This window comes from Acomys russatus, chromosome 29 (genome assembly GCF_903995435.1).
Source record: "Acomys russatus chromosome 29, mAcoRus1.1, whole genome shotgun sequence".
Classification (NCBI taxonomy): Eukaryota; Metazoa; Chordata; class Mammalia; order Rodentia; family Muridae; genus Acomys; species Acomys russatus.
The window spans coordinates 35,199,970-35,227,916 of NC_067165.1; the positions used below are offsets into that span (position 1 = coordinate 35,199,970).

A 27,947-nucleotide genomic window follows, 5' to 3' on the forward strand; every position below is an offset into this window, starting at 1 on the left:
AGGCTGGCCTCGAACTCACAGCGATCCACCTGCCTCTGCCTCCTGAGTACTGGGATTAAAGGCATGCGCCACCACACCTGGTGAGGAGTGTATTTTTAAGGGCTGAGGATATAGTAAAGCATTTATTTGGCACACATGAGGCTCTGGGTTCCATTTCAAGCACTGCTTTAAAAAAGAAAAATAGAGAGACACACATCATAGTAAATAGTCGAAGAACTTCCAGCTGTTACCTCATGGGTGCTTTGAAACTGATTTTACTTTGCTTTATAGAGATAGGGCTGGCTGGGGGGTGACATTCAATGGTAAAATAAAGACCCGAAACCACATCTTTACTGTAGCATCTCTAAGTAGAACTGAGTTTGCTATGCAAGGACCATTTTTGGACATACAGAGATGGGACAAGAGGCAGACATGGGTGAAGCAAGCAAGCCACAGTGGCAGGGAAGGGTAGCCACCCCTGGGGAAGCCCAAACATCCCCAGATCTCTTGTTGCACCTCACTGCAGGGAGCCAGAAACCTCGGCCTAGGACAATCTTCATGGGAAGCTGCTGGAGGCGGTGACTCAGGGCACCATGTGCCACCACTTGAAGGTGAAGGGCTTTCTGCGAACATTGGTGCCACAGTGAACCTCTCCGTGGTACACGTGGTATGCATAGAAGTCATTGAGGAAGGTGCAGTGCAGACCCAGCGGCTCCAGGTGGGAGCAAATTTTCTCCTCCAGGCAGCAGCGGCCATTGATGATGGGCCCAAAAGGCTTGGGGATGCCCAGGTGTTTGCCCAGCACCAGCATGTTCACCTGTGTGAAAGTGGAGGCCCAGATCAAAGAAAACAGCTGCTGGTGTAGGACCCACAGGTCTATTGAACTCGGCCTGTTCCTTTTATCCTCTGCCTCTCTGTGTTCTCCCCAGATTCCTTTGAGGCAAGGTCTCTCCCTGTTTTCTCAGCTAGGTTAGAAGCCTGCAAGGCCCAGATATTTTTCTGCCTCTATGGCACTCAGAGCAAGGATTACAGGCAGGTGGGTGACACGCAGCTTTTTACCTGGGTCCTGGGGTTCTAACTCTGTAAGTGCTCTTAGCCACTAAGCCACCTGTCCATACCCCGCTGCCCTTCAGTTTTAGGTTTACTCATGTTGTCTGGGTCTGCCAGGTGTGCGCAGGTACCTAAAGGAATCCAGAAAGTGCCCTAGAGCTGAGGTTACAGGCAGTTGGGCCTTTCCACATGAGTGCTAGGAACTCGAACTCGGGTCCTCGAGAAGAGCAGCAAGTGCTCTTGACTGCTTAGTCATCCCTCCAGCCCGCATATCTCTTTTTGGAGACAGGGTATCATGTAGCCCATGTTGACCTCAAATATACTATGTAGGCAAGGCTGACTCTGAACTCCAGCCTTGCCTGCCTCCACCTCTCACGTGGTGGGCACAATTTAACACTGTGTTTTCTTCTGGTAACAAGCAGTCTCGCTGGGCGGTGGTGGCGCACGCCTTTAATCTCAGCACTCGGGAGGCGGAGACAGGCGGATCACTGTGAGTTTGAGGCTAGCCTGGTCTACAAAGTGAGTCCAGGACAGCCAAAGCTACACAGAGAGAGAGACTCTGTCTTGAAAAACCAAAACCAAAACAAACAAACAAACAAACAACCCCCCCTCCCAGCAGTCTCTGGGTAGAATGTCATGTCATGTGCTGTTCAAGTTCAGTGAGAAGCCAGACCACAGCGAACTGTGACCCATAGGCCTCAGGGGCTTTGTTGGGGAGAGAGGGAGACGTGGAGTCTCCTGCAGCAGTTCAACGTTGGAGGAGAAACCTCATTGGCCAGATTGGAGCTGCTGCACTGGAGCCCCAGAGCTCGGGGGGTGGGGGGGGCCCAGTCTGTAGATAAACATTGCTGGCTCCTTCCTGAACTTTAGGCCCCAGTCTTCCTTCCGGGTAAGTTTCCACCCGGTCCTTGAGCATTCGGTGAAAAACTGCAGTGGGAGGTGGGACAATGTGCTGGGGGGTGGGGGGGGGGCCAAAGTTAAGTCTGTGCTCTGATATGTTCAATCTGGCTCCACCCTGGGGGTGAGGGAGAGGGAGGATTGCGACCACTCACTCTGAGGTCCTGTTCTTGGCATGGGCTCCCTTCCCACCAATGAATGCCACCTCAGAACACTTCCTCTGTGACCTGTGTCTGCCAAGTCCCTGACCACCTCCTCCTCCCTCCAACCCTCGCTCTGCCATTTCTTACCTGCTGTGTGTTTTTGTGCTAGACGCCCCCTAACCTCTCTGAACTGCCTCTGGAAGCAAAGCAGTGAGAGAACCCACTTCTGACATTGTGTGAGGCTCAGCAGAGGTTCTGGGTGCCATTAGGGCTATAGGAGCCTGGAAGGGAGCAAGGAGAAGCCGCCCGGGCCATCCTGAGGCCTGCTTCAGGCCTCTCCTGGCTGCATGCGGAAGTTTGAGAAACCACTTGAGTGCGAGGAAATCGGGTGGTGGCTATCACCTCCTTACCATGTTTGGGAAGAAGGCTTCGGCCTTCTGGTTCCCTCTGGAGTTCCCTACAAGCTTGAAGAGCTGTGGGACGTCAATGATGTCACCCTCTGCCAGGCCCAGCTCCCGCTTCAGCACTGCCCGGTTCCAGTCGATACAGCTCTGGTGGGGGGGTGGGGAGGGGCGAGGAGCAAGGGGGTACGTTAGGGGAGGAGACAGTGTGAAACAGCAGCAGGGATGGGTAGGAACCAGGGTTCTGGCTCCCAGGGACCCCACACACTGCCTTTCTGCACTCTGCCTGATCCTGGGATGGTAGCCAGTGCATGCATAGTGAGCAGCCTCAAGAGCCCTCCCCCACCCCCTTCCGCCCCATCCCACCCCATTACCCCACCCCCATCCCACCCCACTTCACCCCACCCCATGCATCTAGTCATGTGGAGCCAGGCACCCCCTGCAGCATCTCCAGGACACCTGGGCTGAGTACCTCCACATATGCATTCTGGTCCCTCAGTTTCTTGCTGGACAGAATGTCATTGATCGTCTGCTGCTTTTTTCCTACCATAGAGAAAGAGAGAAAATGGACCCAGCTTGGGGGGCGGGTTCCCCTCCAGTGAGGGACAATGCTGGGCCCAAGGTCTCCATCTCTTTCGTGGGTGCATTCGCCCTCCAACGTGCCCCCATCTCCAAAGGGACCCTGTTTGGTTTGGAGGAAGTGTTGCCTCTGGTAAAACTTAGCATCCGCCAGGCCCAGGATGGACATAAGAGTGGCAGCAGTAAGGACAGCTGAGTAACCCCACTGAACCTCATATGACAGAGGATGAGGAAAGCGACCATCCAACGGAAGAGCCTGCAGCCTCAGACAGGGCAAAGCCCAAAGAGGCACAGAAGACAAGGTGTTGCCCAAGAGAGACAGGATCCTGGCAGAGCCAACCAGTTAGGTCAACCAACCCTACTCCAATGCCAGGCCCTGATCTAGCCGCACCACTAGCACCAATAAACCAGGCTGCTGTGTCAATGTCCCTGGGAGGTGACACTGGCCGCTGGGAAAAGGGAGCTGCTTGGGTGTGGCATCACCTGATCAGACTCCTGGCTCAGGAAAGGGTCAGAACTGGAGAAACTGAGCAGCACCATGGTGGTCTGCATTTTTCCCAATCCCAGAGCTTTAGCCCTTGGCCTCAGAGCCTATTTATTTATTATGATTTTGTTTTAATTTTTAATGTGTATATGTATTTGTACATCACGTGTGTGCCTGGTGCCTGAGGAGGCCAAAAAAAAAAAAAAAAAAGGGTATCAGATCCCCTGGGACTGGAGTCCCAGGTAGCTGAAAGCCATCATGTGGGTGTTGGGAACCAAACCCAGGGCCTCTGCAAGAATAACAAGTGCTCTTAACTGCTGAGCCATTTTTCCAGTCCCTATATTTACTTTTGAGATAGGTTCTCACATAGCCCAGGGTAGCCTCAAATTTGTTAAGTAGCCAAGGATGACCCTGAATTCCTGGTCCTCAACCTTCTGAGTGCTGGGATTATAGGTGGGCACCGCCATACCCAGCTTTTGGGTGCTGAGAACAGAACCCAGGGTCAATCCTGGCGAGCACTGTTCCATTTGAGCTTACATTCCCAGCCACAGATCCCGACCCTGTCAGGAAAGGAGGAGCCTGGGGCGGGAGTGGGCTCAGTGACACAGCACTTCCCTGGTAGCATGAGACCCCAAAGCTTGACCCGAAAGGCAAACAAGCAAGCCAAGTGCGGTGTGGGTGGGGAATGATGGTTTGCTTGCTTCTGTGTAACACACCACGCTCAAATATATTTAGAGAATATTCCTTTTTTTTTTTTTTTTTTGGTCTTTTGAGACAGGGTTTCTCTGTGTAGCCCTGGCTGTCCTGGAACTCACTCTGTAGTCCAGGCTGGTTTCGAACTCACAGAGATCCACCCACCTCTACTTCCCCAGTGCTGGGATTAAAGGCTTGTGCCACCAGAGCCTCTGACCCTGGCCTTTGTTCAATTTAGTGAGAACATTGCATCCTGAGATCTATCTCTGCTGCCTTACGCCTTCTCAGTTCCCTGTGGGACATTTTCCCTTTCTGTCACCTCAAGGCCCCTTCCACCTTGCTAACCACCCCACTCCCGCAGCCCCCACCGGCACCTCCCGCATTCTTCCCCACACACCCCTTCCTCCCCTCCCCCCTGCAGCCTCAGACTCAGGTACCCCAAAGGCACCTTTTGCTGTCTTGCTAGCTCACAGGGAGCTTGGAGGCCCAGCGCTGAGCATGGTGCCCCGTACATAGGAGGTACACAAATCTCTGTTACCCACAGGATCTCAGCAAGCAGTGGAGACTATAGACAACAGAAGAAGCTAACCCCCACGGGACGCCAGCCATAGTCAACTTACTCTTGAGTCCTTCGAACAGGGGCGCTTCACCGTGGCCCTGGCCCTGTAGCTCCTGGAACAGCTGAAAGCAGGCTCTGGGGCTGGACAGTAACAGCCGAAAGCCCTGATGGGAAACACTGGAGTTAGGAGGCTGCTTAGCCCGCAACATGGGGTTCCCAGGAGGGGGCAGTGGTACCCTCTACCACCTTCCTGTCCCCGCAGAGAGGGAGAGGTAGCTTGGGAACCCAGGCAGAAGGATTTACACACCTGCCTGTCCGGTGCTGGGACGAAGCTTAGGAACTCATCCACGTGACCCACAAAGAGCCAATCGGAGAAGAGGTTCACGGGGGCTTGCACCTGCTGGGCGCCCAGGAAGTCCTGTAAGGCCTGGTGCATGTCCCTGCTCTCGCCGCTGCTCTCACAGGGATAAGAAGTTATGACAGCTATCAACATCATCAGAAGACAACGTCAGCCGGGCGTGGTGGCGCATGCCTTTAATCCCAGCACTCGGGAGGCAGAGGCAGGTGGATCTCTGTGAGTTCGAGGCCAAATCTGGTCTACAGAGCGAGTTCCAGGGTAGCCAGGGCCACATAGAGAAACCCTGTCTCGAAAAACAAAAACAAAAAACAACCCCCCCAAACCAACCAACCAAACAAAAAACCCCCACAAGATTATGGGGAAACATATTTTCATTACTATTCATAACAGTAGCAAAATCACAGTTACGAAGTAGCAACAAAAGTAATTTTTATGATTGGGGGGTCACCATACCATGAGGAACTGCATTAAAGAGCTGCAGCATTAGGAAGGTTGAAAACCTCTATGCTAGAGTGTAACAACAGAAGAGGAAGGTTGACTGAAGTGGGGAGGAGGCCCATGGATACAGTGACAGGGAGTCATCCATGCTGGGGTGACACTTCATTGATGCTTCATGGTCACCCACCCACCCATAAGTACCCCTCACCCATGCTCAGTGTAAGCCCAGTACACCCCCAAGTTGGGCCTTGGAAGACTGATTATTCTGGTCCGTTGTTGGGATTCTATCTGGGAGAGCATATTGTTTCTGTTGCCCTAGGAAAAGTTCATGCAATGGAGGGTAGCCGTGGGAAGGTGGTGTCTGGGGATGGTGGCCTGGCAAAGAACTCAAGGTTCCTCCCATGTAGGGAAGGGACCATGGAGCCTGGGCTGCTGCCATCATGGCACTGAGAGCTGAGCAACTTAGGCTCTGTCCCTGCAGTTTCCTTGGGTGGGGGGAAACTGAGGCACAGCCACTGAGGTACATAGGATCAGTGTCGAACCACAGAGAGCACTGACTGGTGACTCAGCCTAGATGCCCTTGTGATGGACAAGCATGGGTGTTGAAGCCGGTCAGATCAAGTGGGCGGGCACACTTACTGCTCTACCCCCAGCTTCTGGCACGTAATAGATGCCCAATAAATAGCCATTGACTGACAACATATAACTGGGCAGAGGTGGGCTCTGAAGTTTCCTTACCCTACATGTGGACTCCTCTCAATGTTTGCTGCCCTCCTAGGTTTGGAGGACATAAGGGAGGCTCCACTGTGGCTCTTGTCACTGCCCCCCCACCCCAGCACCTGGGTCCTGGCCACTCCCATGCCATTCTTCTTACCTGGAGTAACCACTGCTCCCGATGAGAATCCTGCCCAGTGGGTACTCCTTCCCTTCGACGGTGACTGGGGGACTCACCTCCAGGTTCCCGAAGGCATCCAGCCCAGTGACCTCTGTCATATGGGGCCCTCGGGTCACATAGCCGAAATTTGGACCCTGGGATGGGAGAAGGATTGAATGAGAGTTAGAGACATCTGTCCCCAAGATGGAAATGGTGGCTGCGGCCTTAATGATGATTTGGTCACGTGAAGGAGTTCTGGGGGCTGCCCGAGAGTGTGTGTGTAACCTGTTGGGTCCCCAGCACGTGTCACCTGCTTGGAAAACTTATGCACGGAGCAGAAGGACCTCAAAGCCTTCTTTGTGCTGCTTTTACAGGTTCGGAACAAGTGATGGATGGATGGAGACGGGGGTTCCTTCGGCCAGTTTGAGGTGGGACAGGAGTCCAAGCCACCCCTGTGGCCAGCACTGTGCCTCACACCATATCCCCATCCTGACCCTGGCCTAGAATGGGCTTTACCATGTATGACATCTCCATGTGAGCCTCCTCCAGAGGACTGTCACCCCTGTGTGAGCGTTGTGGGTGGGTGCTGTGGTAGATCACCACCTAGTGGCTTAACATAACACCAGTGTATCCTCCTGCAGTTCCACAGTCACTTGCCACAGGATGTCGCTTGTCGAAGTGTGGTCTCAGGTGTATCGCTGAGGCCCCAGGGAAAAGAGTCTCAAGAGAAAACGCCTTGTGCTGGATGCCAGGGCTTGCCTTGGGCTGCCTCCCTGCTGTAGTCCCTTTTCGCTGTGGGGGAAGGGCAGGCCCAGATGTTGCCTCCCTCGTTTCCTGGTGTCATCAGCTGGCCAGGTGGGCATCCCATCTGTGAGCTGAGCCCACCTCCTACATTGAAACATTAGGCAGGGCACCCCCTCCCTGACTTCCGGCATTTCTCAGATGCTGACCTGACAGCTCAGTGGCTTTGCTGTCCACAGCATTGGGCTAGATTTAATAGCAGTATTTTAATTCTATTTCTTTTTTTGTTTGTTTGTTTTGTGTGTGTGTGTGTGTGTTTGTTTGTTTTTGAGACACTGTTTCCCTGTGTAGCCTTGGCTGTCCTAGACTCGCTTTGTAGACCAGGCTGGCCTCAAACTCACAGTGATCTGCTCGCCTCTGCCTCCTGAGTGCTGGGATTAAAGGTGTGCGCTACCGTGCCTGGCTTGCTTTCTTTTTCTTTTACTTTTTCTTTTTCTTTCCTTTTTTCTTCTCCTTCTTCTCCTTCTTCCTTTTCTTTTTCCAGACAAGGTTTCTCTGTGTAGCCTGGATGCCCTAGTCTCATTTTGTAGACCAGGCTGGCCTGGAACTCACAGCAATCTGCCTGTCTCTACCTCCCGAGTGCTGGAATTAAAGGTGTGTGCCAGCACACGCAGCTTCCTTTCTTCCTCCCTCCTTCTCTCCCTCCTTTCCTTCCTTCCTTTCTTTTAAAGACAAGGTTTTCTGCACAACACAGAACAGAACAGCCTCCCCAGCACTGAGCTTTCAGACACCCCATGTCAGGTGATATAGAATTCCTAGCATCATACTGAAAGAACCGCAGCATGCAGGTCACATGCTGGCTGCTCACACTCAGCAATAGCAGGGCAGCCCCACACCCTGGCCAGGCAGAGGAGAACTAACCAAATGCATTGGAGATACTGCAACAAAACACCCTGGGAGAAATGAGCAAGGAGGAGTCCGCCACGCAAGGCGCCTTAGTTTCTGTCAGTGTGATACAAGATCATCTGGAGAGAAGGAAGCTCAGCTGAGAACATACCTCCATCAGATTGGCCTGTGGGCAAGTCTGTGGGCTATAGTGCTGATTAGTGACTGACGTGGGAGGGGCCAGGCCACTGTAGGCAATCCACCCTGGGCGTGCGGTCCTGGGTGCTAACAGGAGGCAGGTTAAGCAAACCATGGAGAGCAAGCCAGTAAGCCATGTTTCTCTGTGACCTCTGCCTCAGCTCCTGCCTCAACTTCCCACAGTGAGAGACTGTGGCTGGAGAGATGGCTCAGAGGTTAAGAGCACTGGCTACTCTTCCAGAGGTCCTGAGTTCAATTCCCAGCAACCACATGGTGGCTCACAACTATCTATAATGTGATCTGATGCCCTGTGTACACACAGGCAGAACATTGTATACATAATAATAAATAAATAAATAAATAAATAAATAAATAAATCTTTAAAAATCTTAAAAAAAAAAAAAAAAAAAAAAAAAGAAAGTGTATGTCAAGTAAATCCTGTCCTCAACTTGCTTTTGGTTTTGGTCATAATGGTTTTTTTAGTTAGTTTTTTTTTTTGTGTTTGTTTTTGTTTTCCCAAGACAAGGTTTCTCTGTGTCGCCCTGGCTGTCCTAGCTCACTCTGTAGACCAGGCTGGCCTTGAACTCACAGAGATCCACCTGCCTCTGCCTCTAGAATGCTAGGATTAAAGGCATGTGCCACCGCACCCCGGCTTGGTCAGAATATTTTATCAGCAACCGATGACACTGGCATGGACCCCTGATAGCATCAGGAGAGGTTCAGCTGGGTAGGACACTGGTGCTGAGACTCGAAAGCTGAGAGTCAGCCAGTGCCAGAATAGAGAGGTGCATTCCTGGCAGATGGAATGGCATACGAGATATGCCAAGGGCCTGAGGTCAGAGAGCAATGGGAAATTTGAAAAACTGGATGAGATGGCTGGAGAGATGGCTCAGTGGATAAGAACACTGTCTGCTCTTCCAGAGGTCCTGAGTTCAATTCCCAGCAACCACATGGATCTGATGCCTCTTCTGGCCTGCAGGTGTACATGCAGATAGAGCACTCATACTTAAAAAGTATATAAAAATCTTTAAAAAAAAAAAAAAAAAGCCTGGACGGAGCTCAGTGGACTGGATGCTGGAAAAGGGCAGGGAGATGGATCCATGATGATACTGGTGAAAAGCCCGGTGATTTCTGCACAAGGAAGAAGGTGTTGTGTATGTATGCAGTCAAAGACCTGCTGCAGCCTTTGGAATATCTAAGCGGTAAGATGTAGCCACTGCAGGCAGGATGGGAACCAGCATGGCAGGGTGGGGAGGACAAAGTCCTGGCAGCAGTAGGCTGATGCTCTCACCTCCAAAGGACTTGGACTTGCCTCTGCCATTATTCAACATACAGAGCCTGGCTACGCCCCGGGCTGCAAGAATAGGGCGTGGCCAGGAAGAAGCAAAGGGGACTGTTGATGAGATTCCTGCGTGCAAAATACTCATGGCTGCAAGCCTTGTCTCTCCGTCTGAAGATTCCAGGCCCCAGTGCAGGCTACGGTCTTCCTGGGAGGACAGGGAGGCCTGGGGCTGAAGGTATGTGGGCTTGGTAAACATACTATTATTTTTATTGATGATGATGATGGTGATGATGATGATGACGATGACGACGATGACAACAACGATGACGACTACGACATGGGCTGAGTTGGCATCCATCTGCCATTTTGGTGTGACTCACCAATATGTCACTTCCCACTCCTGACTGTATTGACTGTGACTGATAAAAGTCTGGCTGATCCTGAAGTCCCACCACAGCCCCAGTGTAGCCCCCCCAAAAGAAAACTATACCCAAGAGATGAAACTCCCACCCTGTCCTAGATAGCCCAGGATGCCCCTTGCAAGGTTGTCCCAAGGACCAGGTGAGCTCATGAATGGTAAGGCTCTGAGAACCCAGATCTTATCAACATAATAGCTGAAATAGTCAGCACCACCCCTTGGGTCCCACTGGAACAGGAAGTCAGCTTTGGGGACCAGGTTGCTCAAGCATAAGGGGTGGCCTGGAGAGAGATGGGTTGAAGAGGGAGGGGCCTCAAGGCCAGGGGCACTGGGTGGCTGGGTGTCAGCCAGGCCCACAGAGTTCCTACCATGACTCGTTTGACAGGGAAGTCCTTCAGGCCTCTGTCCCTCGGGGAGTCAAAGACCACAGGCAGCGTCTTGTGGGGAGCCTGGGTGTAGCCAATCTCCATTTCATCCTGGAGGGGTGCAGAGCAGCTGCGGCTTGTGCCACAGTCCTGGCACCCAGAGCCCGATACGGTGTGGACCCCCCCCGCCCCGGCCCCGCTGACCATGCCATCAAGAACAAATTCTACGGGACACTTGAGGCCAGAGAGTGGCCCTGAGGATGCAGGCAGACCTGTGTCCTGCACAGCCTGCTGGGAAAATGAACAGGACAGAAGCCCTGACTCTTGGGGGGGGCACTCAGGGCTGTGGCTGAGATGTGGTGATGGAGCCTTGTCCTTGAGGACAGGGAACATCCCATTATGGGGTGCCTAGAGGTGCTGGGGGGATGTTGGGGTGCCCAGAGGACTTCCAATATGGCTGTGATGGAGGAAAGCTGTTTAATTATCCCAGGTGAGAAGCAGCCTCCTGGGTCTCACCGGAGCCGGCAGGTGGCTCACCCAGCCCTGTAAGTGAGTGGATGCACGGGCTCTCAGAAATGAATCTGGCACCGACCCTGCCCTTTTCCTGCAGCTGTGCAGGGTTGCGGTTGAAACAGACACAGTATCTCTACAGCGAGGAAACCCTGGTCATATCTTGGTGAAAGATGGGATCTGTCTGCAGCTTCCCAAGGACCAGCCTACAGCACAGAGACGGGATGACGAGGGTAGGACTTAACAGACAGGAAGAGGGATATGGTCCTACTGGAGGGGTGCCATACATGAAGGGGCAGCCTTCATGCCGGCCTCTGATGAGCAGGACTCGGGTATGGCTGATAAGGGAGACACTTGAGAAGAGATGGGCAAAGGCACAAGGTGAGAGCCAGGGCACGGGCATGGATGGGGGTGGGGGCACGGTGGCTCACAGTCTATGTCAGATGAACTCCCTGGTATAAGGGACTGCTGAGGACTCTGTTCTCCCACTCCATCTCAGAAATCCCAAGACCTGTATCTGTCCCTCGGCTTCAGGCAGACTAGGGCCACGAACCTGCATCCACTGGTCATCCAAATTCTCCTCCTCTGGGCACACAGTCAGCTTGCACCTGGCTTTCTTGGTCAGAACAGTCAGTGACTTTAGGAAGTCTTCGTTGTTGGCAATCCTACGAAAATTAGACCTCATCACCACAGAGGAGTGGCAGCGATAACAATTGGTCCCTCTCTCCAGGGTCCTGTGCAAATCCTGGCTTCCGGCAGCTCAGAGCAGGAAGTATGTTCTTCCATTCCCAGCAAATGCAGCATCCCCAGAATTCAGGGCTCTCCCTGGTGTACCCAGACCCCACCCCACTCCCAGAGCTTCACCTGCATACGTATACCTCCTGGGGGGGCTGCGTGTTGGGGGTCATGATCCAGGGGGCCACACGAAACATCACACTGTCTTGGAACACCAGGGCCTCGGGGAGCTCCTGGAGGGGAGAGATGTCACGGTCAGGGAGGGTCCCACACCCGCTTCCCCTCCCTGCCCACCCCTAGGCTGATACCTACCGGGTTAGATTTGTCCAGCAGGGAGACAGTGAGGGAAATGAGGCCTTGGAAGTCGGCGTCAGGGAAGGCAAGCCCCTCCACATAGAAGTCTGTGCTATGCTGGCCGCCCGGCAGCTCCAGGCGGTGCGAGAACTGCTGGGGCCCCAGGACCACCTTAAACCTGGACGGCAGTTTGCCCCCTAGAAAGAGGCGGAGTGTGTGCTCAGGCCTAGCATGCCAATGCTGGCTCTGATTTCCTCTCCTCAGTGCCTGAGGTGCCTTCCTGGGGTCCCCTTGTTTAGGGGGAGAACATCAAAGCTCCAGTTGGGACTTTGTTTCCCTGATGAGAGGGGATCCAGGAAGGGCAATGGCAGGTGTCAGCCCCATTCAGACTTTGCACTATTCATTCACTCAGATATCCATTTATCCCCAAGCACACTGCGCTGTCTCCTAGACAACTAGGGATACAACACACACCAATGAAAGCAGTGACAGAGGGATGAGGGGAGGGCTTCCTGTGGGTAGCGATGCCTGGATGGAGGGGACAGAGTTAGTCATCACTTTATCAGGTTGATTACTTTAGTCTAGGATGGAATGGAGCTGCAACAAGTTGATAGAAAGCCCTCTGCTGTCCACTATGCCTGGACGAGCAGAGACATCCAGACAGGCCCTATCCCCTTGGGGCTCCACTCACCGCTTTAAGCCTTGCACACTTTACAATGGCCTCTCTGGCCCCCACTGCAGTCCTCAAACACTCAGGGGCCATCCCACCTCAGGGCCCTCGCACTTGATGTTCCCTCTGCCCCGGATGTCCTTCCTCAGAGTATGCCGTCTCCCCGACCTTCCTCACTCTCTGCCCCGGCTCCACTCCCCACACTGCTGTCCCTAATGCTTTACCCAACTAGGATAAAAGTGGCACGGGCCAAAAACTTGGTCCTGTTTAAGGCTGAGCGCCCTGTGCGCAGAGCAGAGCCTGACACTGCCTGGGTAGCAGGAGTGAGGGGCTGCAAAGCTGCTGGTGATTGAGAAATGTTCCCAGTGAGTGGGGTCATGGGCACATGGGGTGGGGGTCAACGGGGAGAATGGGGGGAGGGGAAGAGGGAGACAGCAAGGAGCTAGGAAAGAGAAATAAAAAGAAAGAAGAGCCAGGTATGGTGTGGTGGCACACACCTTTAATCCCAGCACTCAGGAGGGAGAGGCAGGTGGACTGATGTGGGTTCGAGGCTAGCCTGGTCTACAAAACGAGTCCAGGACAGCCAAAGCTATACAGAGAAACTCTGACTCCAAAAACAAAACAAAACAAAAATAATCCCAGCACTCAAGAGGAAGAGACAGGCAGATCTCTGTGAGTTCCAGGCCAGCCTGGTTTGCAGCGTGAGTCTAGGACAGCCAAGGCTACACAGAGAAATTCTGTCTAAAAAAACAAACAAACAAACAAAAAACAACTACAAAAAAACCAAAACATAAAACAAAACACCCTCACTGGAAGAAGTCACTCCCTTGTTCCCAACTGGGACAAGGCCTTTCCTCAAGTCACCTCATCTGGAAGGCAGAGGACACAGGCACATGCCAACCACACAGCCCTGTGCCTGGTGCTCAGAACCAAGCACACCATAGTTGCATAGGAACTACTTGCTGAAGGGTTTGTGGGACAGGGCAGGGCCCCATCTACTGGGGCCAGGAAAGGAACCTGGAGCGACAGCTTCAGAGATGCAAGGAAGGAAGGGCCAGGCGGATACTCACGTGTGCCCTGGAACACCCTCACTTTGTTCATCTTGGCCTTGGGCACATGCAGCACCAGCTGATATTTGCCAAAGAAGTCTTTGGGAGTCTTCGTGTTCAGGGTCATCAGAGACATGTCCTGCAGGTCTGACACAAGAAGCATGTGGCCATGGTTGTCCCCAGTGCCCATGTCCCTCCAGACGCCTCCTGGTTCCACAAAGGAACTTTTTCTTTAATTTTGTTTATTTATTGTGTGATAGTGTTCTGCCTGCAGGCCAGAAGAGGGCACCAGATCTCATTACAGATGGTTGTGAGCCACCATGTAGTTGCTGGGAATTGAACTCAGGACCTTTGGAAGAGCAGCTGGTGTTTTGTTTGCTTGTTTGGTTGGTTGGTTTTGGTTTTTCGAGACAGGGTTTCTCTGTGTAGCCCTGGCTGTCCTGTACCTGCTTTGTAGACCAAGCTGGCCTCAAATTCAGCGATCCACTTGCTTCTGCCTCTCAGAGTGCTGGGATTACAAGTGAGCGCACCACACCCAGCTTGTGTTTTTTAAATACATTTACTTATCATTCATTTTGTAGCATGGAGGCTTGAACTCGGAATCTTGAATGTGCAAGGCAACACCTCTGTCACTCAGCCTCAGCCCACACTTATTTTTTCATGCGGGTGCATGCGAGAGGGTTGAGTAAGGTGTGGTAAACGTGTGGAGGTCAAAGGACAATTTGCAGTAGTAAATTCTCTTCTCTGCTAGACTCAGGACTCGAACTCGGGTCATCAGGCTTGGTAGCAAGGGCCCCGTAACCCACTGAGCCATCTCATCAGCCCTTGGCTCTATTCTCTTTAGCATGCAAACGGTGTTTATCTGTAGACATCTCCAAAAAGGTGAGCTAAGGATAGAAACTCAGAGCAACAGGGCCTATGTTTTATTGGGTTTCTTGCTGTGACCCCCAACACTCAAATTCTAGAGCACGATGGATGCCCAGAACAGAGGTGGTGCTTGGCAGTGGTCAGCACAGATCTGTGTATCAGGGTGATGGGGAAATGCCAAGTGGTCAGTGCTGACGGCAGCTGGACCACAGTGAAGGGGGCAAGGACATGCGTTAAGTCTGGATCTGGGTGAGTTTGGAGCTCTTAGTGCCTCAGTTTCTCTATCAGGAAACAGGGGCAGAGAGAGCGCCGAAGGGTGGGGAGTGTGAAGATAAGGTGGCCTATCTAGATCTTTTGTCGTCTGGAGCCCTGGGAGTCCCCACAGGTCAGGATAAATGAACACCCTTTAGGGATGTCCCTGGCGCCAGCCCAGCCATCTGCACGCATTAGACACATAGTCATTCCTACACGTTCCCATGACATCCAGGCAAACCCCAGCCCTGGCCCATCGGCTTAGCATCCCCCCAGGGAAGGTGGGTGACTTGTCTCTCCTTCCACCCCTGGGCTACCCCAGCATCCTGGAGGAGTATCCACTGAGATCCACAGTCCTTGAATTTCTCCAACACATCAAGGTGTCAGGCTGCCCAGGCCTCAAATAATTGACTCTGCGACTGAGAGGCTGTGTGCCTCACACTAGCTGTGTGCTCTGCTTCTCTGGACCTCAGGGTTCCCTACCCTTCAGGCGCTGGGGTCTTGTGCAATATTTGGGGACCAGCACTCCTTTTTTATTTAATTTGGGCCCTATGTCTGAGCCAAGCAAAGATATGTGGGCTGGACAGAGGCCAGTAGTGTCCCCATCAACTCTTGGGGCACCAGGAGCCCATGCTGGTCTCTTGGGACTGCTGGGCAACTTTGGCAGGTCACTTGCTCTCTTAGGATACTTTTTCATTTCTTCCCCTGTAACATGGACGAGCTAACACGGACATGCTTTCACTAAACCCAGATTCAGGAGCTATTACAAGACCACGTGGGCCCAGGAGCCTTGTCCTCGGAGCTGCCCATGGTCTTTGGTCTTTACCTTTGTTGTCCAAGACTTCATTATCCTCGAAGTCCATCCTGGAGGACTTGGGGTTCTCTTTGTCACAGTTTACCAACAGGATGGCGCCATGGCCACCCGGGCCCCAGGTCCAGGTACTCTGGAAACATCAAGAGAGCAAAAGACATTGTCGGGAACTCTCTCAGATCCCATCAGCCCTTGGGAGACAAGTGTCTGGTGTTTTTCTCACCTCCTACTTTGTCTACTTTATCTGGCTGTTTCTTTCATCCAGCAGTTCAAAGCCCTAAAGAATGGAGTTTTGATGGCTCTAAATATAACCAGATCTGCCTTAAAATGCAAAATGTGATTTATCAATGTTTGTTTCTTTATTTGTTTGTTAAAGACAGCCTCTACTTTAGCCAAGGCTAGCTTCAACTTCTAACCCTCCTGTCTCCACCTCTGAGAGCTGAAATTACAGGCCTGTCCCATCACATCCGGTCTGTGTGGTGTGGGGTATCGAATCCAGGACCTCTTGCATGCTAGGCAAGTACTCTACCAACTGAGCCACAGCCCCAACCTCAAGTCTTTTTTTTTTTTTTTTTTTTTTTTTTTTTTTTTTTCTGAGACAGGGTTTCTCTGTGTAACCCTAGCTGTCCTGGACTAGCTTTGTGGACCAGGCTGGCCTCGAACTCACAGCAATCTGCCTGCCTCTGCCTCCCGAGCGCTGGGATTAAAGGTGTGCACCATCACACCTGGCTCAAGTCATCCCTTTTTTAAAAATAAAGAAGCCTGAGAATAAAATAGACTTTTAAAAAAGCCTTTGAAGCATGCCGGCTTGACAAAGAAATAGACTCAAGTACATAAGAATGCTAAGATTCTAATCCACACAACCATGCCCACGTGACCACATAGTCACTCCTATCCACGGTGAGTGCCAGTCTTAGTGCCAGGCACCATCTGCCCAGTGACGAAATAATCCTGGGCGGTCCCCATAGGGATATATGTGACAGTTAGACGATATCAGAGAAACGCTAGGCAAACACTCTAAACCACACATCTCCTTCCCCTACTTAGTCATTGTTTTTGAAGCAGAGTTTCTCTGTGTAGCCCTGGGTTGGCCTGGAACTCGCTCTGTAGCCCAGGCTGGCCTCGAACTCAGAGATCCTCCTGCCTCTACCTCCCGAGTGCCGGAATTAAAGGTGTGCACCGCTATTCCTGTCCCCTGCCCCTATTATTTAATGTAGGCCATAAAGGGGTCAATCATTTTAAGCCTGCCAAAGTGTATACGAGCCACAAGCACAAAGTCACACGGGCGGTTCTGAAGCTCCAGGGGCACCATGGAGTTGACCCACAGACCTTAGGTCATTAATGTGGACGTCCCTCTCTGTACCCTGGCCAGCTATCTTTCTGTAATATATAGTCCCTGCCATGGCTGCCCGGAGCTTCCGCCCTTGTCTCTCATTCCTATGCCATCATCACTCACCAGGGAAATCCATCCACCGGCCACTGAAGTCTGAGATCCATCATCTATCATGTTTTCCCTATTAACTGGGTTACTCTAGAGATTCCAGCTTGTATGCTAACAACGCTTCCAAACCCACAATTGGTTGTAAATATGATCTTGTAAAAGAGATGGAATATACACAAGCCAACAGTGATTTTCGTTTTCCTGGTGAGCCGCTGGAGAGGTGGCCCTGTTCAGCTCGTCACCACAAGGGGGCGCCATAGGAGAGCGCCGTGGCCTCACCTGATTTTTCCCACCTCTGCTGGGCTTCACCTTGCCTGTGCGGGTGACGTCTGTGCTGAGAGAGACTTCTGCAATCCGAGAGAGAGGAGACAGCTGGTGAGGGTGAGCCGTGGGGCCCATCAAGCTGGCCCTGATGGACAGGTCTGCCCCAAAGATGGGAGGCAGAGGTGGGGGACATCCCACGCTTTGTCACCAAGTTCACCCTACAGAGGGCAGAGCCAGGAATTTCCAACCACTCTACCCTTCCTGGGCCATGACTGTGATGTGAAAGCAGTTCCCAGCCACCCCAGTGAAGCCGCCATAGCCCCTGCCAGGTCATCTCACCAAGCTCTCTAAGAACTCTGCTCCACCACCCCCCAACCTCAACCCTCAGCCACCTCTGGGCAGGGGCCACCGATTCTAGCATCTTCACCTGTTCTTTTGTTTGTTTTTGTTTTTGTTTTTGTTTTATTTTTGTTGTTGTTGGTTTTGGTTTTCCAAGACAGGGTCTCTCTGTGTGTCCTTGGCTGTCCTGAACTCACTTTGTAGACCAAGCTGGCCTCGAACTCACAGTGATCCGTCTGCCTCTGCCTCCCAAGTGCTGGGACTAAAGGCATGCGCCGCCACCATCTGGCCACCGGTTTTTTGTTACACGTGTGTGTCAGGGGGAAAAACCCACAGCCGGGGACAAGTGTGACCATGAACTCTTTTCCCCTTTTCAGAACGTGTGACCAGAGTTGCTTCAATAATGTAGACCCAATTGCCTCACAGTGTGACACAGGGACCTGTGCCCTGCATGAAAACGACAATGTGACCTTTTACTATTGTGCCGTGTGTGTGTGTGTGTGTGTGTGTGTGTGTGTGTGTGTGTGTGTGTACACAGCATTAGAGTTCCGGTGTCTCAGGTTTCTCCACGTCTAAGTAGTTCCTTGAGCAAATCTGTTCACCCCTTGAGTCTCAGTTTCCTAATCTGTGAAATGGATTATTATTATTATGGTCACCAGATTATTGTAAGAATTAAATGCAACAACATCTCAGCATAGAGCCTGGCGCTGGAGTAAGCCCTATTTTATTTAAATGTATACTCACGAATAAAATCAATCAATGCAACAAAAGCCAGAGGTTTCATCTGCTATTTATATATTTAGTACACACTTAAGTAAAAAGAGTATGCTGTTTAGTCTGAGATCTCATTAAAAAACTGATTTAATTTTTAAAAACTTAGATACAATGTCTCACTAGTGTTGTTGAGGCTAGCATCAAGCATGTGAACTCTTTGGTCTTAAGAATGGATTTTTAAAAACGATTTATTTATTTTTATGTGCATCGGTGCTTTGCCTGCATGTATGTCTGTGTGAGGGTGTCAGATTCCCCTGGAGCTGGAGTTACACACTGTTCTGGACTTCTGTAGGTGCTAGGACGTGAACGTGGATCCTCTGGAATTGAACTCAGGACTTCTGGAAGATCAGTCAATGCTCTTAACCACTGAACCATCTCTCCAGACCCCTAAGAATGAATTTTTCAATATAATTTTATTTATTTATTTATTTATTTATTTTGGTTTTTTGAGACATGGTTTCTCTGTGTAGCCTTGGCCATCCTGGACTCACTTTGTAGACCAGGCTGGCCTCGAACTCACAGCGATCCACCTGCCTCTGCCTCCCGAGTCCTGGGATTAAAGGCGTGCGCCACCACGCCCGGCTTATAATTTTAATTTTTAATTTTGTGTGTATGTGGTAGGGAGTATATGAGTGTAGTTGCCTGTGGAGGCCAGAAGAGGGCGTTAGATCGTCTGTCCCTGGAGTTATAGGAGGTTGTGAGCTGCCTCATGTGGGTGCTGGGAGCCCAATTCTGATTCTCTGTTGGAGCAGTACACGCTCTCAACCACGGAGCCATCTCTGCAGAAACACTAATAGGTTCTATTTACAGATGAATATTAAAGAAATACAAGAACGGGGGCTGGAGAGATGGCTCAGAGGTTAAGAGCACTGACTGCTCTTCCAGAGGTCCTGAGTTCAAGTCCCAGCAACCACGTGGTGCCGCCCAGACATCTATCTATAATGAGATCCGATGCCCTCTTCTGTCATGCAGGCACACATGCATATGCATACATGCATAAATAAATCTTAAAACAATACAAGTACATGTGCATAAATGGGTTTTTAATGAGATAAAAATGAGATATAAATAATGGGATTAGGGGAACAAAGAATTATCTGCTGCAATATATTTGTAAATATATAAAGCATTAAAAACGTACAGCAACTTGTGCGGAGAATCCACGCACCTACTTCCCAGCCTGATTATTCAGTTATTACAGGGATGTGAGTCTTTGTGTGCACTTAATACTTCGTGTTAACTGAGTAGTTGTCAGCCTTCCATGTAACTGAGGGCGACCTTGAGCCTCTGACCCCTGTGCCTCTCAAGGGCTAAGGGTACAGATGTGCACACCTGGCTTATGCAATACTGGAGACTGAACCTGGGGCTTCGTGCTCCCTAGGCAAGCACCCTACCGTCATCCCCAGTCCCTCATCTGTGTGTCTATGAACCACCCCATCTATGGACAGCAAAAAAGGACCCCTTGTCTTTGCTTACTTGAAAGTACGATCTAGTCATGTTGTATCTTGCTGAGGTGGGGCTGTGCTGTGTGGGGGGAGAAGGATGCTCAGAGCCCCTCCCCCCATGCCTCCCTTTCCTTTTTTCTTTTCTTTCTTTCTTTTTCTTTTCTTTTCTTTCTTTTTCTTTCTTTTTTTTTTTTTTTTTTTTTTTTTTTTTTTTTTTTTTTTTTTTGAGATAGAATTTCACTATATAGCCTTGGCTGGCCTTGAACTCACAGAGATCTGCCTGCCTCTGCTTCCAAGTGCTGGGATTAAAGGCGAGCACCATTGGCAGCTCTTTGGGACCCTGGCTATCACTTACCCACTCCAGTGAGGTAGAGCAGGGCTTGGATCGGCGAGGTTTTGGGTCTATAATATGAAATTCGAACCTATAAGACAACAGCAGACCATTCATGACTTCTCTTAGTCACTCAACAAACCCAGTCTGAGCCCTGCTGTGCGCCGGCTCAATCCATCTTAATATAACTAGCTATGATACTATAGAAAAACGTCCGGGCCAGGTGTGGTGGCACACGCCTTTAATCCCAGCACTCGCACCCAGGAGGCAGAGCCAGGTGGGATCTCTGTGAGTCCAAGGGCAGCCTGGTCTACAGAACGAGTTCCAGGACAGCCATAGCTACACAGAGAAACTCTGTCTTGAAAATAACAAAACCGGGGGCTGGAGAGATGGCTCAGAGGTTAAGAGTGCTGGCTTCCCTTCCAAAGGTCCTGAGTTCAATTCCCAGCAACCACGTGGTGGCTCACAACCATCTATAATGAGATCTGCTGCCCTCTCCTGGCATGCAGGCAGGACATTGTATACATAATAAATAAGTAAAGGGCTGGAGAGATGGCTCAGAGGTTAAGGGCACCGACTGCTCCTCCAGAGGTCCTGAGTTCAATTCCCAGCAACCACATGGTGGCTCACAACCATTTATAATGTGATCTGATGCCTTGTCTGGCCTGCAGGTATACACGCAGGCAGAGCACTGTATACATAATAATAAATAAATAAATACTTAAAAAAATAAAGAAAGAAAACAACAAAACAAAAACAAAAACAAAAAAAAAGCCCCTGAATGTGCCATCTATGGGGACACCATATAGAGAGGAGCCACTATGAACTTGCCCAAGAGAAGGAGACTCTCCCAGGGTAGGCCCTGTCCGTGGAAGCAAACTGTGTAGCTGACTGGGGGCTGGCATCTCCCACCCTTGGCTCCCTTCCCCACGGCAGCCATCAGGCCCCACTCCAGCTACCATACTCACTTTCTGGTCATCTGTGCTGCTGCTGGCTGCCTTCACCTGGAGGGTCACCTCCAGCTGGGGGTCCAGAGGCCATTTGGAGGCCCCCGTGGTACTCCTCTTGGCTGGAGGGCTGTGGCTGACATCTACAACTACTCCCGGGGAGGCTGTGATGCTGAAGGATGCGCAGCCCTTAGGAGCAGAGCTGTGGAGTGAGAGACACAGGCATTGGCACCGGCAATGAGAAGGCCTACCACAATATCGGCCTCAGCAACCTTTCTTTTCCCAGCAGGAGGAAACACAGGCTGGACTTGTTCCGGCCAGAGAGTAAATATGTTGTGATTGTTAGGAGGGAATGAGAAAACAGAAGAGGAGTCCTCTGACTCGGGGCCTTACTTACACTTGAACTAGAGAGACAGCAGAGGGAGGTGTATGTTGAAGGCACCTACCACACACCAATAGAACAGTGTGAACACAGGGGGCCATTAGCAGTGGGCATGCCAAGGGCTGTGTGCATATACAAAAAAAAAAAATCATACTCCCCCAAACAAAAACCCCACAAAAATAACAACCACCAAACCAAAATCACACATATTCCTGGAGCTGTAGCAAAGCAAATCTTCTTCTTCTTCTTCTTCTTCTTCTTCTTCTTCTTCTTCTTCTTCTTCTTCTTCTTCTTCTTCTTTTTTTGTTTTTTTTTTTCTTCTTTCTTTCTTCTTCTCTCTTTTCTTCTTCTTCTTCTTCTTCTTCTTCTTCTTCTTCTTCTTCTTCTTCTCTTTTTTAAGACAGGGTCTCTCTCAATAGCCCAAGCTGGCCCTGAATTTACAGAGATCGGCCTGTCTCTGCCTCCCAAGTGCTGGCATCACAGCGATGCCAGGAGGCTGAGCAGATATTCATGAAGCTCGTCCTCTAACAAAGCAACTGGATGGGCTGAGAAACACTTTATTTATTTTTATTTTTTTTGAGACAGGGTTTCTCTATGTTATCTTGGCTGTCCTGGACTCACTTTGTAGACCAGACTGGCCTTGAACTCACAGTGATCCGCCTGCCTCTGCCTCCCGAGTGCCGGGATTAAAGGTGTGCGTGCGTCACCACACCTGGCTGAGAAACACTTTAAAAAGCAACATGCCCTTGAGAGGGAGCAAGGGAAGGAGGAGACTCGAGCAGAGTTGGAGGTTGGAGAGGGAGGGGAGGAATGGTGTCAGCACAGTACTCATGTATGAAAGAAAGTCTCCAAATAAAAATTTTAAAAAGTTGCAGAGCGTGGGAGCGCACGCCCTTATCCCAGCACTCGGAAGGCAGAGGCAGGTGGATTGCTGTGAGTTCCAGGCCAGCCTGATCTACAAAGCGAGTCCAGGACAGCCAAGGCTACACAGAGAAACCCTGTATTAAAAAAAAAAAAAAAAAAAAAAAAAAAAAAAAAAAAGGAGTCCAGGACAGCCAGGGCTATTACACAGAGAAACGTTGTATAGAAAAACTAAACAACTGGCCTGGAGAGATGGCTCAGTGGTTAAGAGCACTGTCTGCTCTTCCAGAGGACCTGAGTTTAATTCCCAGCAACCACATGGTGGCTCACAACCATCTATAATGTGATCTGATGCCCTCTCCAGGCATGCAGGTGTAAATGCAGACAGAGCACTGTATACATAAAACAAAGAAATCTTAAAGAGAGAAAGAAAGAAAGAAAGAAAGAAAGAAAGAAAGAAAGAAAGAAAGAAAGAAAGAAAGAGAGAGAGAAAGAAAGAAAGAAAGACAGACCAAACAACCAAACCAAAACAATTTCCTAAGCTGTTGGGAGCCAGGCTTTCTCAGAGGCCCCAATGAAAGTACAAAGGGGACTTTAGTTCTGGGTCCTTGCCCAGAAGGTCCGAATGGGCCTTGGGGGGAGTTAAGGCTTCAGTCTCTGGAAACCTGACTCTTTCCTCCTGAAGAGATTGACGTCATCCTTCTAGAGGCTACTGTGTGTTAGGTCTGGGATGCACTGGAGATGCCCCATGCTCCCTTCGTGCAACGTCACTTGTCACTTGATAAGCTTTCTCTGGTCCTCCCCGCCCCCCTCCCCGACCCCCATCCATGGGACTCTGCTGGTTCGGGTCGAAGGGCACTACATGGCTGAATGTAGGATTGTCTCTAAAGACACCCTTCTCCCCAGAGACCTGCTGTAGCCCAGAAAACGTCCTTGATGCAGAGGCAGCTGCCTCAGCCCCTGGAAACTGGGGGAGACAGGTTCCCAGGCTTACTTGCGCCCCAGACCTGCTGCAACAGACTTGTGGTCTGGGCTTCCTCATGTCTCCAGGGTGCTCTGTCCACCCTCAGGGGGCATGAAAACCACACCCAGGAAGCTGCTGAGTTACCCAATGGAGCGGAAGCTGAGGGACCAAACAACCCAAGCTCGAGAAGGCAAAGATGAAGCCGGTAGCTGAGAAAACCTGTTATTTTTTTTTTTTAATTTTATTATGATTATTTTTTATGAGGCAGGTGCAATAGTTTCCTTTCTAAGTCAACAGAACCTGCTGGACAGGGATGAAAGAACAAGGTGCCTGGGTTTCTTTCTCAAATGACTCTGAGGTGATGAAGCTGCCGTGGGGGGCAGGGAGCGTTTGCAGGCTTGGTAATGGGTAGCCAGTGTGGGCTGTGGAGGAGGGGAGTGACAGTGACAGTGACAGTGACAGTGACAGTGAGGGCCAGTGGAGGAGGAAGCTTATCTTTCACAAGGCTCCAGGGAGCGAGCCTGAGTTCTGGAACATTCTCTCTTCTCTCTTTTTTCCTTGTGCTCACCTTTGGAATACACACTACAGTGTAGGGTCAGAGTTATGGGAGCAGAGAGGACTGTGGGGGACTTTGCTGGAAGACTATGGCAGAAGGCCGGGAGTGAGGGAGTGATTTCGAGCCTGCCTTGCTGAGAGAGGAACAAACAGCCAAGGAGTTCGTTTTTTAATCTATTCTCTCTCTTTCTTTCCCCCTGACCCCTCTCTTTCTGTAAAAAGATTCCAAGGTGATGAACGCCAGTGAAGGCCTTTGTGCTCAACTTTGTGCATGCATGCATGCATGTATGCGCTCATGCACTCACCCCAGCATAGGCCGGTGGTCCCATTGTGGATACCTCCTAGTTTCCCCCGTGGGGACAGCTTTCAATACCACTCATCTCAAACCACAGGTGCCTCTGCTTGTCCCCTCAACACAAGCGATGGCATCGTCACCCGGTTGCCATGCTTGTGGGTTAGGAAGCCCTTGTGGGGTGAGACTTGGGTCCTTTAGCTCACTGGGCCACAGAGGTCAGTGCGTCTGCTTCAGCCAGCAGCTCTGGGATTAAGGGCTTGCTCAGATATCACGGCCTGGTAGGGGTGGTTCAAATTAGTTATTATATAGTAATCTATTTGTAATTCTTTTTATCAGATCCTGGTTGTGGCCCCATGTGAAAGGCATGGGGACCTGAGTTTGATCCCCAGAAGCCATGTGTAAAAACTAATTGTGGGAGCAGGGCGTGGTGGCGCACACCTTTAATCCCAGCACTTGGGAGGCAGAGGCGGGTGGATTGATGTGAGTTCGAGGCCAGCCTGGTCTACAAAGCAAGTCCAGGATAGCCAAGGCTAACACAGAGAGACTCTCGAAAATCCAACAAAACAAAACAAAAAACTAATTGTGGGAGTGCATGCTTGCAGTCCCAGGGCTGGGGAGCTGAAGACAGATGGACCCCTGAGGCTTGCCAGCCAGCCAACCCGGTGAAGTTCCAGGCTAGTGGGAGATTCTGTCAAGATGGTCAGAACCCTGCGACCTTACTCTCATGACCTTCCCGTGACCTGACATCGACATCTCCTGCCTCTTTTCCTCATCCCCTGTTATCTGTTCTCACAGGCAACCAGAGAGTGGGTTTAACCAAGTGTACACATGATATCCATTGCTCAACAGGCCTCCGTGGCCGCCCACAGCAACCCATTCCTTGAGAAGAGCAGATGCTCTTCCAATGCCCCACCCGAGCTGCACAGATGCTGCCCCTGCCCCCACCCTGGCCCAGTGCACCCCTCCCATTCTTGTCTTCTTGCCCCTCTTCCTACTGGCTGGCATGCCCCTGCCTCAGGTCTTTTGTACTAATTGTATTGGCTCTTCCCAGGGGACAAACATCCATATTTTTCGTCAACACTCGTTTCTGGTCAAATGCCACCACTCTGATCTCCCTACTTGAAAACCACAACCAGGAGCCAGGCGTGGTGGCACACACCTTTAATCCTCGGGAGGCAGAGGCAGGTGTATCCCTGTGAGTTCAAGGCCAGCCTGGTTTACAATGCAAGTCCAGGACCGCCAAGGCTACACAGAGAAACCCTGTTTTGAAAAACAAACAAACAAAAAACAAAAAAGAAAAAAGAAAGGGGGGGGGAATGCCTTAATTCCAGCATTTGGGAGGCAGAGGCAGAGGCAGGTGGATTGCTGTGAGTTCTAATTCAGCCTGATCTACAGAGCAAGTCCAGAACAGTCAAGGCTACACAGACAAACCCTGTCTCCAAAAAAGAAAAAAAAGTGCATGCCTTTAACCCAGCACTTGGGAGACTGGCAGATCGCTGTGAGTTCAAGGCCAGTCTGGTCTACAAAGTCAGTCCAGGACAGCCAAGGCTACATAGAGAAACCCTGTCTCAAAAAAAAAAAAAAAAAAAAAAAAAAAAAAAAAAAAAATTGGCAAAATGGTTCAGTGGGCAAGAGCGCTTGCTGCCAAGCCTGATGACCCGAGTTCTGTTCCCAGAACTCACGTGGTGAAAGGGGAGAACCAACTCCTACAGTTGTCCTCTGATCTCTGTACACAGAGTCTGAGGAATGACACCTGAGTTTGTCCTGGCCGTCACAGGCTCCCACACACACCTGCATCTACAAACACACACACCTGCAGACACATAAAAAAGAAGCTTTTGTGACCTTGACCTAATGAGAGCTAGCCTGGAATCCTGGCAAGGATGATGGGCTAGCTCTGGCCTCTATCACCCACCCTCAAGCAATTGGTCCTCTGGGACTTGGGGGCCTCCGATGACACAGGGCTTTCTTTTTCTCTGTGACCTCAGCGCCACTGACCCACTGACCCTGGGCACTTCCCAGTGGCTTTTATGGATGGCACTTGAGCCATGATGCCCAGCTCTGTGGGGGAAGCTGTTGCAATTCCCACATGAAAGGCGACACCAGACTCCACCCAAGAGGCTTGCTTGACTGTCCTTTGTGACCCAGAACCTGGCGAAGGTCTCAATGGTCAGTAGGTACTCAGCCTATATCAGTTGAGTGAACAAGGGGATGGAAGAATGAACAAATGAACAACTGTTGGGGCTCTGCCTCATATTGTGCAGAGTACCTAGCAAACAGCACTGTGGAGTACTTAACAAACAGCACTGAGGAATACCTAACAAACAGCACTGTGGGGTGGGGTGTGGTGGCACGCCTTTAATCCCAGCACTCGGGAGGCAGAGGCAGGTGGATCGCTGTGAGATCAAGGCCAGCCTGGTCTACAGAGTGACTCCAGGACAGCCAAGGCTACACAGAGAAACCCTGCCTCAACAAAACCAACCAACCAAACAAAAGCACTGTGGTGTACTTGACAAACAGCACTGTGGAGTACCCAACAAACATATTTGCAATTGCCACACTTAACCCTCAAAGTCATTTCATGAGTTAGGGAAACTGAGGTAAGCCGCCCAAGCCCCACAGCCTCCCCACTGTAGCCTACAGCAGAGGCTATTGCTCCCTTGTTAGGCAAGACACAGGCCTTCTCTGACAACCCTGTAATTTCTGGCGCTGAGAGCCAGGTGGTGGTATTTACACTTCACGGAGAACTGGCTGTGGTGGGTCCCACACCTCCCAGCCTCCCCGCTTTATCTCTCTAGCAGATCTCTTGTCCAGAGCTTGAAGCAGGCCAGCAGCGCCCAGCCCCCTGCCCGCCCCACCCTGCCCCCACAGGCTCAGGAGCTGCCCCTCTCACCCACAGACATCCAGCAGGGTCGCTGTGCCCACCACACACACGGCATGGGTGGGCTGCTCGGGGGCCACATGGATCACGGTGCCCAAGGCCATCCTCCGTCAGCAGGCAGCAGGAAGCCCCTGGGCTGGTTCCTTTATAGTGTGCCAGGCGAGGCCATGAGTCAGCACCTGCTGGCCCAGAGGCCCTGCCCCTCTCCCTTCAGGTGCCCAGTGGCTGCAGAGTCTCCCCTACCTTAGGCCACCTAGGACCCCAAGTGGCTGTCCTCCGTGCAACTGACAAAAGTAGAAAAGCAGAGCGCGTTCTGAAGCCTGCGCGGGAGAGCACAGCCTGTGTCCTTAGCCACCCCTCCTTGGGCCAGGCCTGGGTAGTCTCACCCAAGCACACTTAACAGGACTTTGCAAAGAAGGTGGGAAATAGGCTACGCCGCTGGAGGTCATTCCAGGTGTGGCTGAGTCTTCCCCGGGGGAGGCTGTCAGGACAGCCTGGGAAACATGTGCTGTTACAGCCCCCTACCCCCCCATCTCATCCTTGAAGTAGCTCTGAGGTCAGCACACATCATCATACCTACTTTCCAGAGGAAGAAACTGAGGCACAGAGAGGCTTTGTAGCCAGTCAGCATTTGAGCAGAGGTGTCACCACAAGGCAGGGGCTTTATTAGCAGTCTGTCTCGGTGACGTGATCTTTTTCAGAACCTTAGTGCAGCAGCTTCTTGCTGTAACACCAAGCATCCAAGGGCCCGTAACTGCCAGCCCATTTTATAGAATGGAAAACTGAGGCTCAGAGAGAGAAAAGACACTTGTCCTGGTGGCTACAGCAGGGTTTGGAGGGGAAAGCAGTTGCTTGACTTAGAAGTGAGGTTTGCTGTGTACCCTGGGTGTCTGCCTCCATGGCGCCTCCCCCTGGAAGGCCAGATGGTGCAGGTGT

General features: G+C 51.2%; 1 protein-coding gene across 1 annotated transcript; it reads right to left on the minus strand.

The window, feature by feature from the left end:
* Positions 1 to 134: 134 nt before the first annotated feature.
* On the minus strand, positions 135 to 27,150 carry Padi4 (peptidyl arginine deiminase 4). The gene is made up of 16 exons (XM_051171313.1): positions 27,024 to 27,150; positions 21,095 to 21,275; positions 20,151 to 20,217; positions 17,253 to 17,320; positions 15,548 to 15,665; positions 13,624 to 13,749; positions 11,902 to 12,080; positions 11,719 to 11,822; positions 11,408 to 11,519; positions 10,348 to 10,455; positions 6,456 to 6,610; positions 5,093 to 5,237; positions 4,847 to 4,949; positions 2,943 to 3,013; positions 2,480 to 2,620; positions 135 to 796 (listed from the first exon to the last, which is right to left on the minus strand). Exons 1-16 carry the CDS (start codon positions 27,113 to 27,115, stop codon positions 563 to 565), a joined length of 2,004 nt encoding a protein of 667 aa, XP_051027270.1. The 5' UTR covers positions 27,116 to 27,150; the 3' UTR covers positions 135 to 562.
* Between the last annotated feature and the right edge of the window lie 797 nt (positions 27,151 to 27,947).